At 41.1% G+C, this 18942-nt stretch overlaps 1 protein-coding gene across 3 annotated transcripts in view; it reads left to right on the top strand.

Moving 5' to 3' along the window:
* The window catches only part of TDRD3 (tudor domain containing 3), a 157165-nt gene extending 139117 nt beyond the window's left edge, over positions 1-18048 (top strand). For 2 of the 3 annotated variants that reach the window (XM_006026724.3, XM_025207728.1), the window contains exons 12-13: positions 10780-10913; positions 17803-18048. In XM_006026724.3, coding sequence (XP_006026786.1) covers positions 10780-10896 — 117 coding nt within the window. In that variant the 3' untranslated portion in view covers positions 10897-10913; positions 17803-18048. The remainder of the gene's footprint in view (positions 1-10779; positions 10914-17802) is intronic. The other variant, XM_006026723.2, reaches the window with a different exon arrangement.
* Positions 18049-18942: the final 894 nt, after the last annotated feature.

Genomic DNA, 18942 nt, shown 5'->3' with positions numbered 1-18942 from the left:
AGAGGTGAACTGTTGTAAATAGCTAAGGAATGATGTCTGTCTGTCTGTCTGTCTGTCATATTAATCCCAAATAGTTCCAACAGTAGTGATTTCTGTTTGCTTTTTTAACTGAGGGCTTTGTAATTGCTTTACACTTATGTAGCTTTTCATATGTATTTAATACTGATTATATTATCTCTCAGAAGTCTTGTCTAGGAAGAAGGTGCCCAGATGCTATGTGCACTGGCCATGTACAGACATTGTCCCAGGAAAAACCCTGAGTGTACAGATGTTCAGGATTTTTCTGCCAGGGTAAAAATGGGCACTTCAGGAGAAAACTTGTGAACAAACAGAATTAAATCTCTCCCAGGAGAGGTTTCTTTTTAAGAGAGCCAGCATCTGTACACATTCACAGAGGCTAGCATGATCTCTGCCCCGATAAACTTATATTGCACAAAGACAAAATAGAAAGACATGCAGGAATGGTGGCAGACAAATATATGTAATGGTATATTAGTAAAGGGCAGATAAATTGGAGGAGGACAGTATGTTCTTGAGGTGGTGGGGGAATAGGGGAAATAGATGATCATGTGTACTTTTTCTTTGGAAAAATTAGTAAGATCATCTACAAAACTGGACGAAAGAGAAAATAGGATCTAGGATGGTGTCGTAAGTGGCAAACAGAAACTTGTGAATATAGTCATGAGTAACATTGGAGAAGCTGTGATTTTTGGAATCCATAGAACATAACCAAAAGGACAGTAAATTTATAATCATGTATATGATCCCAGAACCTGTTTTATCATTGCTTAGTAGCAGGAACAAGAAAAATGTTTGTTAGAAATGAGCTAGGGTTGGTGGCACAAGGAATAGATCATCTAGGAGAGGAAAGACAAAGTTAAGAGAGGGGTATGAGTGTAGAGGGAGAGTGAAGGAATAAACAGCAATTTCAAAAGTGGAAAAAATTGGAGAGGAAAAGAGGTCATAGCTGATAGCCATAGGAGGCTAGAGATGTGCACTGTGATGAAGAAGGTGTGTAGTATTCCAGGAGATGAGGAAAAGGAGGACGCTGGAATTCACCATCCAGCGTAGAGTGTCAAGGGCCCGCAGCAAGGTGGTAGCCCTAGACTTCAAGAGGGCCAACTTCAGTGAGATGAGGAGATTAGTGGGAGAGGAACTGGGGTCCTTGAGGGCAGAGGAACTCAGCGTCCAAGAGGAGTGGTCGTTCCTTAAGGAAATGATACTCGGGGCCTAAGGGGTGTCCATCCCGACAAGAAGCAAGGGGGGAGGAGTGTCCAAAAGCCCCCCTGGCTCACCAAGGGTGTCCAGGAATAAGAAGGCGCCGGGTAATGTGGGGCCCCTGCAGGATATGCGGGGCAATCTGGTGGTTGCGTCAGAGGATAAAGCGGACCTCTTTAACCAATTCTTCACCTCCGTTTTCTTGTGCAGGGACCGGGACTTCCCTGCTGTGATAGAAGCCGGACGCGAGGGGATCGCCTTCAGACCTCAGGTTGGGGAGGACCGGGTTAGAGAGCTTCTGGAGGGGCTGGACGCGTTCAAGTCAGCGGGTCCGGATGCTCTCCACCCCAGGGTGCTGAGGGAGCTGGCTGGGGTTATTGCAGGGCCCCTGGCACGGCTCTACGAGCGATCGTGGTGCTTGGGCCAGGTGCCAGACGATTGGAAGGTAGCTAATGTGGTCCCCATCTTCAAAAAAGGGAAAAGGGAGGACCCGGGCAATTATAGGCCCGTCAGTCTTACCTCAATCCTGGGGAAGCTCTTTGAGAAGATCATCAAGGAGCACATTTGTGATGGGCCGGCATCAGAAATGATGCTCAGGGGCAATCAGCATGGATTTATTAGGGGGAGATCATGTCAGACCAACCTGATTGCCTTTTATGATCAGGTCACAAAGGCCATGGACGCAGGTGTCGCGGTGGATGTAGTCTTTCTGGACTTCAGCAAGGCCTTTGACACCGTCTCTCACCCCATCCTAATTAATAAACTAGGCGACTGTGGCATAGATGCCTACACAGTCAGATGGATTGCAGATTGGCTGAAGGGTCGCACTCAGAGGGTGGTGGTGGATGGATCATACTCGACTTGGGGGGAGGTGGGTAGTGGAGTCCCCCAGGGCTCGGTCCTGGGGCCTGCGCTGTTCAATTTCTTCATCAGCGATCTTGATGTTGGGGTGGAAAGCAACCTGTTTAAATTCGCTGATGACACCAAAATTTGGGGGGAGGTGAGCACGCTAGCAGGGAGAGAGAGATTGCAGAAGGATCTGGATAGGTTACAGGGGTGGGCAAACAGGAACAGGATGTGTTTCAATACGGACAAGTGCAGGGTGCTGCACTTGGGTAGTAGGAACCAGCAGCACACTTATACGATGGGGAACTCCCTACTTGAGAGCACGGAGGCGGAAAGGGATCTTGGTGTCATTATTGACTCCAAGATGAACATGGGCCGACAATGCGAGGTCATGGTTGGCAGGGCTAACCGGACCTTGTCGTGCATCCACAGGTGCATCTCGAGTAGAGCCAGGGAGGTGATCCTCCCCCTCTATGCGACGCTGGTCAGGCCGCAGCTGGAGTATTGTGTCCAGTTCTGTGCGCCCCATTTCAGGAGGGATGTGGACAACATGGAGAGGGTCCAGAGGAGGGCCACCCGCATGATCCGGGGACAACAGGGCAGACCCTACAGTGAGAGACTGCGGGACTTGAACCTATTCAGCCTCCACAAGAGAAGGCTGAGGGGGGACCTGGTGACCGTCTATAAACTCACTAGGGGGAACCAGAAGGGTTTGGGGGAGACGCTGTTTCCCCTAGCCCCCGCTGGCATAACAAGGAGTAATGGGCACAAGTTGATGGAGAGGAGGTACAGATTGGACATCCGAAAAAACTACTTCACAGTTAGGGCGGCTAGGAGCTGGAACCAACTTCCAAGGGAGGTGGTGCTGGCCCCTACCCTGGGGATCTTTAAGAAGAGGCTGGATACCTACCTGGCTGGACTCATTTGAGTCCCGTTTTTTGTTTAGGGTTCTTTTGTTGTTCTCCCGCCCTGGCGGGGGGTCGGGCTAGAAGATCTATTAGGTCCCTTCCGACCCTAAAACTATGAAACTATGAAAACAAAGATCAGAAAGAATAGTGTTCAGTGAAGACAAGGTCTAGAAACTGTTTCTTTTGCTTAATGCTAGATTTTATAGTTGAAAGTCATGTAGAATTTCCAACAACAAAAAATGGAATGAAGGCATAAGACATGAGCAAAGAACTTAGATCAGGGGTGGGCAAAATGGTGGATCTGGCTGGTGGCTAGACTCCATTTCCCAGCAGTTCCTGCCTGTGTCGCTACGGCCAGTTTCCATGGAGACCCCAAGAGTGGTGGGGCCATGACAGCATGGGGCCAGGGTTTCCATGGAGACCGGCCCCAGCAGTGCTGGCAGGGCGCACGTTTGGATGGGGAGCCGCACCAAAGCAAGGGCTGGGATCTTGTAGTGATGACAATGTGGGCCAGTGTCAGGGCAGAGCTGTGATCCACTGCCTGCACTCCCGTGCCAGGGAGCAGCTCTCCACCCAGCTACACATGCCTTGCCAGAGCTGCTGGGGCTAATCTCCATGGAAACCCTTGCTCTGTGCTGGGGTCTCCATGGAAACGGGCATCATAGGCAGGGGCTTCTGGGAATTTGAGTCTGCCATGGGCCGGACTTTGCCCACCCTGACTTAGATGGTGATGGGAAGTTATCAGGAGAGACAGAGGGAGAGACGGATATAAGTCGGAGAGAATGTAGGAAAAGACTTGGTGCCAGCTACATGTAGGGAGAGAGGAGCAGCCAAATAGATTGTTGAATGGAAAACTTGTTTCATCGTTAGAATTTATTATAAAGCTTTCTTTCTTATCATAGAAAGCTTCAAATGAGTTGAATATGATTTTTCACATTTCACTGTTGTAACAAAGATGACTCAAGTGGGATGTATGCACCTGAATCTCCTCGCTCAATGTATAAAGGAAAGACAGCAAAATACAATTTGCCATACTCATATTTTTAGTTTTAGTGTAGGTTGATTAGTCATGCCTCTGGGGGGGCGTGCATATGAATCAAAGAATCATCAACATTAAGGAGTAGAAATTTTATACAGGCCAGATATTGTGTGTTCTCTTTTGTCTTACCTGATCAATGAAGTGCTTAAATGTTTGAAATCTTAAGTGCTTGTCAGCTGTACAAAAGAGGTCCCATCCATTATGGATTTGAAAGGTAATTAATTCTATAAATTATTTACTTTCTGGTTCTTTCTTCAACAAAGACCAACAATTTTATGAAATGGCTTATGTTTTTTCATGATACGGGCAGTTTCTGAATAACTTCAGGGCTGACTTCGTCTGTTAAGAAAATGAAATGGCTGATTCAGTTCTGTTTTCTGAAAAGCCAATACAGATTGCCAAACCATCAGCCATAATTCTTTGCAGTTCAGCCTGCGTGCTTTGGAGAATCTTGAAGTTACAGACAGCATTAATTTTTCATCCTTAAGGACCATTTGTTTGGTTATTTTATTTTAGAGTTGAAGGCTTTGGCAGGGAATTCTAAGAAATTTTAGATTGCATTGAGCTTTACTGTCCTGACATGTAAACTTTTAGCTTGTGCCTCTGCAATTCTCTAGCTTCCATGAGAGAAACACCCAGTATCAAAAAATGGGAACTGCAAAAATCAGGAGGCTTTTCTGTAAAATGGTTTTCCATGTCAAGATTCAAATAATTTGATGACAGTATTAAAGTCCAGTTACAATATAAAACATTGTCTCATTGTGTCTGTAATCATGTGAATGTTAGAGTATTCTGTAGTTCATATAGTTTGTTGCCGCATAACTGAAAGGGGCATTGCTAGGTACTGAAATATTTTAATGTAATAGCTTTATCTACAAGTTTTTAGCAAAACACTGGTGCTGATATATGTTAAGGTTGTTTGCAAGAACAGGAGTATGACAACAGTAATAAGTAGTTTGAGAGTAGTCAGGTCTGTAATTTTAATTAAGGCGTCTCCTAGTTCTTATCATACCAAGATTTCGGTATGCTTGAAATACATGGTAGAATTACGTTTAATGCTAATTCATTTTGTTCGGTGGTTAGTGGGGAAAAAAGGATTTCATTGGGTAGGCTGCATTTGTTTTGTCCAAATCAGATTCTTGGATGAGACTTTCTCCATTTCTTTATTTTCCTTGGTCCCACTCAACTGCTGTCTGGTTAGCAAGAGTTGTTATAATTTAAATTTGCTGCTAACAAAAAAAAAAATGCAAAAAGAGAAATCCTGGTATGGTAAAGAAAAAAAATTGTTTTTAGTTGTATTAGCTTGTCATGAGGTTTTATAATAGTGCATTATTTGGAATCAGTTGTTTATTAGACTGAACTGTGCTTTGACATAGAAAAGTTGTTAGGTGAAAGAAGGGAAAAGATGCATGCATTGTGTGTGGGCAGGGCATGGATATAGTTAAAAACCTTTAAACTTGGGGATTATGAGGAAAAAGTCGGTCTTATACTGTCAGAAATGTAAGAAGCCCGATGGTAGGCCAGATACCATAGGGATCCTTCCAGGATTCCAGATATAGGTTCATAACCCTTAACTCCTCCAATGTGGAAGGAATATGTCTTGCACTGCAGTGTCACAATGGATATGCCTCTTCCAAGAATGATTCCTCAGAGCTTCTTCTGCTCTGCTCCCCATTCTGCAGGATATGAAGAGTCAGGAACTAGTCTTTGCTATATTGCACTGTGCCTGCCTTGCTTCGAGTACCCGATCACACGCCGCCTTAGCGCAGGCACCTGGTGATGGGCACAAGGAGGCTTCGTGCAACCTCTGACAGGGACCCGATCACCCTGGGGAGGACCCCAGAACACGCCTGCCATGACTTTGAGTGTTTCTTCAGTGGTAGGGTCCCCCGTTGGTGATCCCTCGAGGTTGGTTGGTCATCTCGACGGATATTTGTGGGGCTCCACCTCCCCTATATGTCTTCCATATGCCAGCCTCCGGCGGGCCACCTGATCTTGAGGCGGCTGGCTCCCCGGTCTTGATGACTCTTACCCGTTGCACGTTCCCAGGTATTGGGTCATCGTCTTCTCCTCACGGACTATGAGTCGGTTGGATATTTTCCTTTCCTGCGGGTCACTCTTGCTTCCTGCCAGATGTCTGCCGCTTCTTGTGAGCAGTCCTAGGTGTCCGGCTGCCACCCGGACCCCTCAACGAAGAGTAGCCAAGCAAAGTATTAAGAAAGATAAAACCAAAGACAACTGAGGAGTAGGCACAGGTTAGTAGGAAATGAAAGGGAAGACTGCACAGAAAAGAAGAAAAAAAAAAGGCAGGTGCATGATAAAAACTAAAGATCAGGCTGGATCACCTTACTTAACTGGCTCTGCTCTGAAGCCTGTACCTAGCTGCATCCCTCAATGCTGTTCTGCTCTCTGCCCTACTTAAGAGCTTCCTGTGTTTCTGCCTCATGGCTAATTATCCTCCCCTGACCCAGTCCATACGTGCCCAGTGTGGGGAGTGTTCTACTTTTCCAGTTCTTCTCTGTGCTCTTCCTGGAGTGGGGTCTCTTCCCACACGCCGGTGCTGCCCGTGACCAGTGTGGGGTTCTTCAGCAGCCGTTGCTGCCTGGGCATCCCTGCCTGATCAGTGCTTCCTTTGTTGTGCCAGCGCTGACCGCCGCCGGCATGGAGAGCATCCGCAGCCTCTGCTGCCTCTCCCGCTCTTGCCACTTTGCAGCTGGTGCTGGCTTTTATCTTGGCCAGCTGGTGATCATCCATGACATCACCCGCCGGCCCCAGCTATATATAGGCGCAGCTGATGAACTGTGTGGGCTTCTCTTGTCGGCGCCTTTCTTCTGGAGTCCAGAACTCTAAAGCGGGTAAGTAATCTTTATTTTCGGGGTTTCCCTTCTGGGAGTGCATGCCCCCCGTGCTTATGCCTCTGGGACATGCACTTTACCCAAAATAAAAAAGGGGGCACTGAAGGGAAGTACTTTAGAAACATTTTCAATATGGAAGGAAGAAACTACACAAAACTTCCTTAATTAATTGATATTTATACCCTTTTTCGGTAACCAAGCATTTTTATCTCATTTTGGAAATGAGAAAACTAAAGGTACTAGACTTTTTAAGTGACCTTGTCCAAAGTCCAAAAAAGAGCTTCTGGCAGAAATAGAACTTAACCTAATCCTCAAATCTAACCACAAGACTGGTATAAAGAATCTGTTAAGAACTGAAAATACTTCAGAGCAGAATTACATCAAAGTATCTTAAACCAAAAACCCAATCTTGAACACTGACAGATTTGTCTGCAATGAAAGCTCCTATTCTGGCTCTGTTCTGTATGTCCTGAATGCAGCCACTGTTGCAGATCTTTTGTGAACAGTAAAATTGTCCAGAACCCTTGCAGAACTGAACTGAAAAATATGTAAACCTTCAATGTGTACAGGTAGAAGAAGGCAAGATATCCAGATTCTCAGTTTCCAACGTATATTCTTAAATAATTTTTGGCTAAGACACAAGGTTGTCCAATGACTGTTAACTTTCTCAGTTTAGGGTTGTGTGCTATCTTTTACTCAAGGCAGTGTTTCTTTTAATAGAACTAATTGTATAAATTCAGTAGTTTGTCTTGTAGATAAAATAGGAGCAGGTGTTCAAATGATGAAAATAACTACCTTTTTCTCTCCAACTCTTACTAAAATTAATGTGAAAAGTTATTGGATGTGTCATTTCAAAACATTTTGAATACTTTTTGTTGTGAAAGACATTAAAATATTCAACCCTTTCCAACCTACCTTCATGTTGGGTTTTTGTTGTTGTTGCTGGGGTTTTTTTAAGGATGTTTATGGTACTGTTGTAATATGCGTGTACACTGTTTTGAATTAGTTCTTATCCCAGAACTCAGTAGTACTCAGCCTTTGAATATGGTAAATCTGTAAGATTTAGATTATCTGTATGTGCTTTATATCCTTTATCTCTTGCATTGTTATATTAGACAATTCTTCCATTTATAGGATAATCGGGTTCATTTGTGTTTCTGGAAATTTAGCTCTGTCTAATCTGTACAAAAGGAACCTTCATCTCCAGAACTAGAACACTAAGAAGGAAAAGAAAAATTAAAATAACTATTTCTAAAATAACTTATGGATCATTCAGTTTAGTTCTGAAATCAACTCTTTAGGTTTCCTTCCTGTTGACCTGACATGGATGATGCCAGACTGAGTTAGGATCAACCAAAAATGGCCCCTCATCAGTTGGGGTAAGAATATATCCACGCTCAGATCAGATGTTGTTTAGGCATCTCAGCGTACAACTTACAACTTTTCAGAATCTCATTATTCTGCTTTTCACAAAACTTTTCAGTGCAGAAGTTTTGTTAAATGCCCTTTGTTGGTACCATAGTAGATTCTTCCTTAAGACATCATAGGGCCAGACTTAAAAATGAATAGTAAAGCCATGCTGCCAATCTGCAGAGCAGGATTTTCTTCAAATACAGTTTCTAGTACCTCCTCCATTCCAGTTCAGTCTTCCAACCCATCTTAAAAATAATGCGTCTCTACCACTTTCAGTTGCATGACATTTAATAGATCTTGTGATTAGGGAATGATTTCTGATATTCATCTTATATCTTCCTCTTGTTTTGGGGTTCTGTTTCTCCTGGTTATAGCTTTTTGAGTAATCTGAAAAAAAGAATTCTTATCCTTTAGTGTTACACCTTTAAATAATATAGACAGCTAACTTTTTGCCTGTGAACTAAACTATATAGGTATTTTAATCTTCCTTCATAAATAAGTGTCTCCAGCTCCAGGAAGAGCACATACCAACTGCTGAAGCTTCCTTAGCCTGACGAAGGGTTGTTGAACCCGAAAGCTTGCTTAATAACTATTCTCCAACCATTTGCGTTGGTCTAATAAAAGATATCAAATTCACCCAAGGAACCTTGTCCAGCTCCTTAATCATTTTTGTTGCTCTTCTCAGAATTCACTGTAATTTGTCACTACCTTTCTTGTATTAAGGTGCCTCAGACTGAATGCAATGTTCTAGATGTAATTGCCTCTCTTTACCATTACTTGATGCCTCTGTTTATACAAAGGCTATTTTTATCATCACTATATCTGGCAAACTCATAGTTAATTTACAGTCTACTATTGCCAGCAGGGCTCTCTTAGCATGCCTCTCTCTCATCTCCTGCCTCAGATCTGTATTATTGAATTCTTCTTCCCAGATTTCATAGCTTGAATTTTCCGACTTTCAATCTCATTCACATTTTGCTCATGTCTCATTTCTCTAGGGTTGATTTTTCCAACCTTTGTTGATGTACTTGCCAATGTTATCCTCCTTCAGTTTGTTGTCTCTATCACAGTGGGAAAAGAATTTCTATTTGTGGGGGAGGTTTGCATAAATGGTGAAACCCTGATAATATCCAGATCTCGGACCAGCAAAAGCCTATGATATTAAGCCAAGTTGACAACTCTTCATGAAGAGTGGCACCCCAGATTTAAATTTGGATCGGAAGGAACTTAATTTCACAAAATTTCACAAAATTGCACAGAATGAATAGGGTATAAACCCTATTCATTCTGTGCAATTTTGTGAAATTGTGTAATGTCCAAGGCATTTATTTAATCTGTAATATAAAAGATGAAGCAAAAATAATTAAAAATATGCCCTGCTAAAAGTTAAATATTACTAAAGTTAGGTACAGGCAATCCCCACTTAATGCTGCTTCACTAAGCACTATTTTGCTATAATGCTCATTTTACATTGATACCCAATTCCACTTAGTGCTCAGCGAGTTTCATTATAACGCTCATGGTGACCATCTTGGTTCGTCAAAAACTTTTGGTTTCCCTTAACGCTATTTCTCTTAACACTCTGGTTTTTTGGGAACCAGTTAACAGTGCTAAGTCGGGGTTGTCTATACTAAGAAATTGAAAGGAAAAAGGGCTGTATCATCACACAAAAAAGTTGGGAGAGCTTAAGTCCCTCAGACGTCCTCTCCACTAACCTATGCATCACCTGCATTTTCACCTTTTTATTAATTCATCTTTTTTCAGAAGTGTTATAAGCACTCATGAAAAGTTTCACTGGACTGAAAGAATTCATATAGCCATTATAATTTAACTGTGAGATTAATTATGGGCATTGGACTAAAACCATGGGCAAATCACACTCAGGTTATGGCAGTAACTTAAATTTCCAGGCACTGAATAAAAGCCTGACATGCCTGTTTTAAAATTTTAATTTAAAGTTTGTGTGTGTGTATGTTTGTATGTATTTGTGCATGCATGTATGTGTGCGCGCGCGCGCACACACACGGCAAATTCATTTGCTGCCAATTGTCTGCTAACTCACACCATCTTGGTCCTTATCAGAGTTAGAGTAAGTAACATTAAGCAGTAAATTTACCCAGTGGAGATTGCTTAAGTTCTTAAGCAATTTATTACAATAAATAGAACATTTTTGCATTATTATGTATGGGAGTCTAACATTGATGATGAAAGTTTTGATACTATTGCAGTTCAATTATACTTTTCTGCTTTTTCTCCTACTTGTGAGCTACAGTATTGAGACTTGTCTGTCTAATAGATGGGAGCTATTTATCTGATTTACTTGTTTGTCTAAATAGGAGCTATTTATCTTATTTCCTAGTTTTGATAAAGTAGACTAATGTAGGAGTTTTTATGTCAATGGTTGTTTCCCTAAGCGATGATCAGTGCAAAACAGCAGTTTCTGTTTGTGTTTAATGTAATAGCATACTTGTGCATTTAAAATAATTTTATTTACCTACAGGAGGAAGAAGAAACTTATGAACAAACTCTAGAGTTCCGCAGAGGAGGTGATGGTCAACCAAGAAGGTCTACACGACCTACCCAACAATTTTATCAACCCCCAAGGGCTAGAAACTGAATATAGGAAATATAAAGGTAAATATGTTGTAGGAAAATATTGTGGTTTTGATTTCAACAAATTTATGTTGAATGGGTCCGTACCTTACTGTTACTCAGTTAAAGGAAAGGAAAATCTTTACGCGATATGTTATTGCAATTTTGTCAATGACAGGATTGCCTTGAGTTCTACCACACTACATTAATGAATAGATTAAAGAAATAAAATAAATTACAGTAATTTATAAAGGCACAGTTTTACAGGTTAGAATTCCTTAGAAATGGGTTTCTCATAAAAAAAATTAATAAACAAACAATAACACAGTAAATGCTGCCTTAACCAGCACCTTACAAGCCAGCATGCACCATTAACCAGCATGCTGGCTTGTGAGGTAAAAGCAAAACCAGAAGTGCCCACCGTGGCACTTCTGGTTTTGCCAAGCCCCCATGGCCTGGGGCAAAACAACCTGTATGGGGTTCCCCTCACTGTCCCTCTGGGCCTGCAGGAGGGGTGGCGATGCGGCGGGAGGGGCGGTAGCCCGAACAGGTAAAGACGCCTGTTCGTGCCTCTCAGTTAACTGGCATATTTTGTTATCCAGCACCCCCCATTCACCGTGGGTGCTGGATAACAAAGCTTTTGCTGTACATGATATAGCCTGCTTTATATTGGAATAATGGAATTCTTCAGAGGTATTTTAAGAAAGGATCTACCTAAATCATGCCAGAAGTGCGCTGCACAGTGGTTCCTTGCTCTTTTCACCATACATGCTCCCCCAATCTCCCTTAGCTTCTGATTTGGCAGTGGGGCCCTGGCAGTCTCACTGTTAACTCCTGATTGGCTGGGAGGTAAAATGCACGGTTTTATATATGCCACAGGTTTTGCCTTCCAGCCAGTCAGTAGCAAGCAGCAGGAGGCAAAAATTGTGGCCGGTTTAAAATGAAGGTTTTTGCCTCCTGACCAGTCGTGAATGAATGGCGAGCAGCGGGGCCATCAAGTTCCTTTGGCCAATCTGGTTGTGGGGAAGGGAGTGCAACAAAAAGAGCAAGATTAAAGGAGTCTCTGTGCAGCACACTTCCAGCACAATGTAGGTAGATCCCTAATTATAAGACATGAGGTCAAAATTCAGTGCTTACCACATAGATATTTTTATAGCTCAGTATATGTATTTTGTGTTGTTGGCTTTTAAAATATTTGATTTAATAACTATTCTATCTTCAGAAGTTTTTTATTTTTATAGTATTTCATCAAGTTGATTAATAGAACAGAATACTATATCATCTTTTAACTTTTGTAGTTGCTGTCTAATTCAGAAATAATTTCTTGCAACTAGATATATTAAACCATATTTTGGAATTTTTGTTCTATATACTCTTGTGAATATGGAAATACATTATAGAGGATAAAATAGGTTTCTGTTTTTATAGTATGTGTTGTTGGAAGAAATGATTGACAGTATCCTACAGGAAAAATAGAAAAAAATGAAACAAACCCCATGCCCCACCAGTTATGCCTTTGAAAAACTGCTCATGATGGATTATAATTCTTGCTTGACATGTTTACACTGATAAGTGCTTTATATGTGCATATGTGGAGAAAGCTGCCTTCCCCTGGATTCCTTCTGTTTACTTTCAGGTTATTTTTTTTCTTAACCAGATATCTCTTCCCTCATTCCTTGCCTATAAGGTCAAATTCTCCCTTCAGATACATAGGCCCATCACCTACTGATTTCAGTCTTTCCTACTTTTGTCTAAGAGTCCAAACTTCAGTTTCTTTAAGACTTACTAATCCCTAGAAGAGAACCCACAGCTCCTACATTTGGAGACAACTTTGTGCTTATCTAGTTAGTGAGTGGCTGCCCAATTTCAGCATAAAGCAGGTCCTAAAAATCTTCACCATTGTTTGAAGTTTTCATAAATGCTTGTTTGCAGCTATAATTTATTAATTTAGCATTTTTAACATTCAGATGACTCATCATCCCTGGAAAATGTGTCTGGCATTCACACTAATTTAAAAGAAACCACACAATCTCAAAAAAGCAAGCAAGCATAACATTAGTCAATTAAAAGAAAATTCCCAATTTTTTAATTAAAAAAGTAACCCAAAATCCACATGTTTCCATGATTAAAATGAAATGCCACCAATACACACATGCGTGCTCCCACGCGTTTCATTTTAATCATGGGGAAATGTGGACTTTGGGTTCCTTTTTTAAATCCAAAAACTGGCAATTTTTTTTTTTTAAATCAGAGACTACCAGGGTCCCTGGTCATCAAGCATTTTGTGCCTGTTTACATTCCTCCTATTCTTGGACCTAGAAAATATTTTAAATCTTTAAATGTTGATCAAATGTCTGTCATGGGCAAAGAGAGCTTACTTAAGTCACACCATCTTTTGTGAGTATTGATAATGCATCTCTTTGCCTTGCGCCTGAATTTTGAGTAATTAGTTTTACTAACCAAGTACTTAGTTGGTTTTTGTAAGTGTCTTTGTTGGTATTCCTCCTCATCCTCCACATAGCTCTACATATACCAGTTTTAGCACCACTGCAAGTTTTATCTTCTAGTAGTTTTGAGGCCTAAGGATTTGACTTCTGTGTTGCTTGCATATTTCATCCAATAGCTATTTAGTGCAAAATGCATAAAAAGCATGTTGGAGCAGGAAGCAGATCTCATGACTTCCTCCCTCCCTCCCTCCCCATCTTGCTCGCTCCCTTTCTGACTTTTGTATTCTTCCATGAAGTATACCAGCTTCAACAAGAGCAATGGAAGATGCCCTCAGCCCTGCTGAGCTCATTACCTGTTGTGGTTAGGGAACTATGGTTTTAGCACTCTTGTAGCTGACGGGCGAAGAGGTAAAAATCTACATCTCACACTTTCTGGAAGAGTACTCTTAAGGTTATTGTGAAAAATATTTGGGTGTCAGTCTCCTACTTCTACCTGGCTTCAGCTGGTTTTTGGCTCTCTAAGGAATGAGGCTTGTGCGGAGGCTAGGTGCATTCTAGAGTTCTAGTAGAGTTCAGAAGTCTGGTAGCCATTTAAAATTAATTGTGCATGTACACTAGGCTGAGTTTAGTCATCTAGCGGTCGTTACAGGCAAAAATGGGGGTGACTAACAAAAGTAGATGCTTTAAATATTTTTGTGGCTGATGCATAAGTTGAGATAGAATCACATTTATTGAATAAGGTGCTTAAAAGTGCCACATAGAAGCCATAGAGGACCAGGGTATTTGAATCAGGTCTTTTTTTAATGGGGCTAATACCTCCCTTATTTTAAGACAAGCAAATCACTGAATGATGGAAGTTAAGAGTAAAATTTTCTAGTAGATAAGTTATTCTATAATAGCTCTCACTGGATTTGCTGTACCCTTCTTTGGAAGACTCTTTTACTGGCTAGAGAGAGAGAGACAGGATATTGGTTTAGATGATTAGTTGCTCTGATCAAGTGTGACAAACACCATCTACTTAACACTTTTCTAAAATGTCAAATGCAATTCTCATGGGAGATGGCTAGGTTTAGGTGTAAACTTTATAACAAAATTCACTCTAGGAGTTAATTTTTTTTTAACTCTATACTTGATTTTAAAAGAAAATCAGGAGCAATTTTGAAAACATCTTGCTGAGTACAATTTTTCAAAAAGTATTTGTTTTTTAAATGACATCTTTAATTAATTTTCCTAGTATGTTTAAAACTTGCTATTTTTCATCCTCATGATTCCTCAGCTCAAGAAATGAGATATTTTTCTCTCCCTTATTTCTGCCCAGAAGCTATTTACTTGAAAATCTGCTCAAGGAAGATACTTCCAGTAGTTATTTGTCATCCAAAACTGGGGTTATTGGCCAAATGCAGAATATGCAGCTTAAAGTCTGTGAAAAACTTGGCTAACATTATCAGTCTCAATACAATATGGTATTTTGCATTTGCATCCATGCAAAACAAATATCAAACATAATGGGGATTATGAGCATCTAATATTCTTTGCCATTGACAGCAATTGACCATGAGACAACGTAATTAGCAGACTGACTGATACGAAGATGAAAAAAAAAATTGACTTGCTCTTTTTGCCTGTTATAATGGGAAACATCAGGAATTATGATTAAATATAAACTGTTTAAAAATATAAAACATGTAGCATATAAGGTTTCAATACCAAACACAAATAATGAGTAAGAATATAATATGAAATATAATAAAATATGATCCATTTTTACACCAAAAATGAATTACTTAAAACCAAATCACACTTAATTATTTGGCTGTCTGAGTGAATTCATTAATTAGCGGGGGGAGATTTACCATATTTACTCAAATCTGAGATGTTTCTAATTTTAAGACAACCCTCTACAATAATTAGATTCTATGCATGGAAAATGTATTAATTTGTTGTAATTTTTCCATGTATAGTATCTAATTATTGGAGGGTTGCCTCTAATAAATCCCTCCCACTGCTGCGGGAGGCAGGTGGTGTGGGGAGGTCAAGCAGCTTGCCTGTGCTGCTTGTGCCTGTCCCTCTGCCACATCTGCCCACTGCAGCATTTGCTCCTTATTCCCCGCCCCGACCCTTTCCCTCCCCCCTTCCCCCTTCCCCCTTTGCTCCCTCCTCCTGCACTTTTACCTTTGCTCCATATTGGTAGGCTTCACCCTGTTCTAGCCTGGGGCACTGAGCATGCCCCCAGCATCCAGTCATGCTGTGTATCGCTGCTATGGGACTGAATTGGAGAGCCTGGCAGTGTGGAGAAAGGGTAAGGGGAGGGAGAGAGTCAGGTAGGGGAACAGAGCCTGAGTGGAAGTGCATGTGGGGAAAACGCTGCAGGAGTGAGCTGGCGGGGTACAGAGGTGATGCTGGGGGTGGGGAGTGGGAGAGCAGACAGCAGTTGTGGGTATAGCGTTGACCCTGGGTAGGGGCTGGAGCCCGAGCCACAGCAGCTGCCTTTCTCCCCTCCTGCCCCTAACCGGCCTCCTACTTGATTCTGGGATGGGCTTTTTTCCTCATGTTCAATGGGGTGGGGAAAAACCTCATCTTAGAATCAAGTAAATGTAGTATTTATATGAGGTCAGTGAATGCTCATATTTAAGCTTAGATGTCTTGTAATATTTCCAGGTAAGTCTTTAAGTTTATTCCTTCTGGTCTCTGCAGTGCAGTGAGGTTTCCCAAAAGGTGTTTGCTGATAAATCCTTTGAACAATGAGCTTGATCTCATGTAATAGGTGAAAGGCTCCAAATGTCCTGTTTGTGGATGACATCAGAGGTACAGAGGCTAGAAATATATTTATTCTTTCTGTTGCTTCTTAGAACGTTTAATGGGGTGGCATTTCATCTGAAAAGCATAATTTGATACTGTTTTGGCAGGGAGTGAAAACTGATAATTGTTCCATTTAGAAGTTTCATTAAAGGTAAATGTAAGAAACTCATTGAGGGATAGCTTCATCTTAATTTGCCTTTGTATGTTTCTCCCTAACCCTACGCGGTTAGTTAGTTATTGGTCCTCAAGGAAGTAGTTTGTATTCTTTATGCATTTTATGTACAGTTTAGTTTTGTACAAGCATTAAACATCTTCTATAGAAGCACTAAATAGCATGCTGAAATTATATTAAAAAAATTTAAATCTTTAAAGCTTTAAAAGATAGGTAATTTTTTAATGCCTACATCTCATTTGCAAAAGCAAATCAGAGTTTAGAAAGGTGTAACAATTGTATTGTTATCAAAGGATACTGATACATGCCATGATGGTACAACTGTTATGTCTGCAAGTTTCATGTAGCAATATAAGCATAACAGAACCTCCAGGTTTAACCCTTTTTCATCCAGAATCAAAGTTAGGGTGATTTAGTTCACTTGTATTGCTACAAGCTCATGCAGATGTAACAGATCATAATAGTTGCTGCACATGTTTGCCATGCCCTTAGATTAAGACTTATTAACTGCCAAAAGATCTAAGTTCCTAAATGCTTCACCAATTTTTGAAAATGGGACTTGGGTTCATTTAAATAGTTTACTCCCAAAATGTTTATGGTTATTTATACATGTACGCCCCCGCCGCCCGCCCGGAGCGCAGTCCAGCACAGCCCTGGCCCCGCCCCCCTTCTGCGCAGATTGGGGGGCACGCACCATGCCCCCCCGAACTAGTGGTGGGAGCACCAGCGGGAACTGCTGGTTGAGCTGCCAGCGTGCAGTGGCAGGAGCTGCCGCCCCCCGCGCCCGCCCAGCCCTGGCTTGGCAGCGCTTATTCCAGCCCCAGTCCTTCCCTCACCACGGGGGTCATTTTTTCAGTAAGCATTGTGATTGGCTGCTGAGACAACCAATCAGAGTGCTCCTGACAGACAACAGACAGAATAAGTCTATTATTATTATAGATTTGGTCATCACTTCTATGTGCTCAGGGAGAGCAGGGTCTGGCAGTAGCTTCAGGGAGAAGAAGTTGGGTGACAGAGGTCAGGTGGGCTACCTGAGCCCCCCCCCGCCCCCCGATTTATTTTCCCTGCTGTAGTAGTGGGAGGGGAACAAATTCAAGGCAAACCTCCAGTAATTAAATTCTGTACCTGGAAAATTATATTAAACAGACATTTTCCATCTAATTATTGGAAGGTCATCTTATATTTGAGTAAATACGGTATTTCCCTATAAATGCAGTTTAAGATATGATAGTCATATTTTTTTTGGGGGGTGATATCTTTTATTGGATCAAGTGTATAGTTGGGATAAAGTTAGACAAGCTTCCTAATGCAAGGCAGTCCTCAGGCCAGCTGAAGAAAAATGTTTTGCATTTAAAAGCTTGCCTTTTGCATAATTCCTGGACCATCATGGCTACAACACCACCCTAATACTGAGCGTCTGTACATACTCTTTTGGCTGAAAAATAGGGGTAAAGTGATCATTGCACAAAAGGCAGAGATGTTGGTTGATTACATGTCTTATCTTTTCATTTAGCAGTCTTCTCAGAAGAAAAGTCACTTTCTTACTGACAGCCCCATGTTGCTCAAGACATCTAGAAGAACTGACTTTTCCTAAGGAATAAGATGCAATACAGAAGGCTGGCGTGATCAGGACAAACTCAGAAATGACCATGCAAAAGAGACTTTTTAAAAGTTCCTAGTTGTTTGAAGCAAAGTACTTTTTACAGATGAAAGAAGCAAATTGTTATTGCTGCCATCAATAAAACCACAGTGCACTATTCCATTCTTTGCCTTGTACTTTTTACTGAGCTTTATGCTTTATGCTTTTTATTGCAATTGGAATGTTCTTTGTTTCAGTCTTCCTTCCATTAGAGTAAATAGCAAAATTGTTCTCAAAAGGCAGGATTGGGCCTTTCACATTAAATTATTTTTAGGGTAGCTTTTATAAAACATGTTAAAATACCCCTGCTAATTGTCCTAGAGTGAAAACTTAGAAATATACTTGAATGGTTGAATGACTGATTATTAAATACTAGCTTTCTTAATATTTCAGAATTTGCCTTTTATTGCACATTGTTAGAGGAGAAATTGGCCCCATTTGGGGAATCTACATTTCATTTGAATCCATATATTTGTGTTATATGCACTGAAGAGTATGTAGTATGTTGAAATTAAACTCTTGTGCATGGGACAAGTACAGGATTTGCAGTCTTCCCATGTCCAAATTAAGCTTAATTTGATATTAGTAAGAGTGAAATGGTATCTTATATTTTGTACTGGTTCAGTATACAGGGGTGAATTTCAAGAGGTAAGTATGGAAGTGTAAGTAATAATAATTTCCTGGGCGGCAGGAGCTGGACCACTCTTTACTAAATTTCTCGTTATGCAAAATTCATCAGGAGCATTCAGTCTACCAGGCAAAGTATGCTGTAATTGAATTCATATAGTATATACAGTATATAACTTACTGTATGCTTACAGATTTGCTTCAATGCTATCAGAGGCATCCCCATTGCAGTTGAACTTTAAAGTTAGCATATTCATTTGTTTTCAGGGTCAGAACTTCACAATACATGTAAAGTGAATCACAATGTCTGGACTATATTTGTGAATAGATTTGCCATTCCAGTAATTCCTAAACCATGAAACATGGCCCATATTGGGCAAACATACT

Source organism: Alligator sinensis, unplaced genomic scaffold, assembly GCF_000455745.1.
Source record: "Alligator sinensis unplaced genomic scaffold, ASM45574v1 scaffold80_1, whole genome shotgun sequence".
NCBI lineage: Eukaryota > Metazoa > Chordata > Crocodylia > Alligatoridae > Alligator > Alligator sinensis.
The sequence above is the reverse complement of the archived record's forward strand: the minus strand, read 5'-3'. Positions and strand labels throughout refer to the sequence as shown.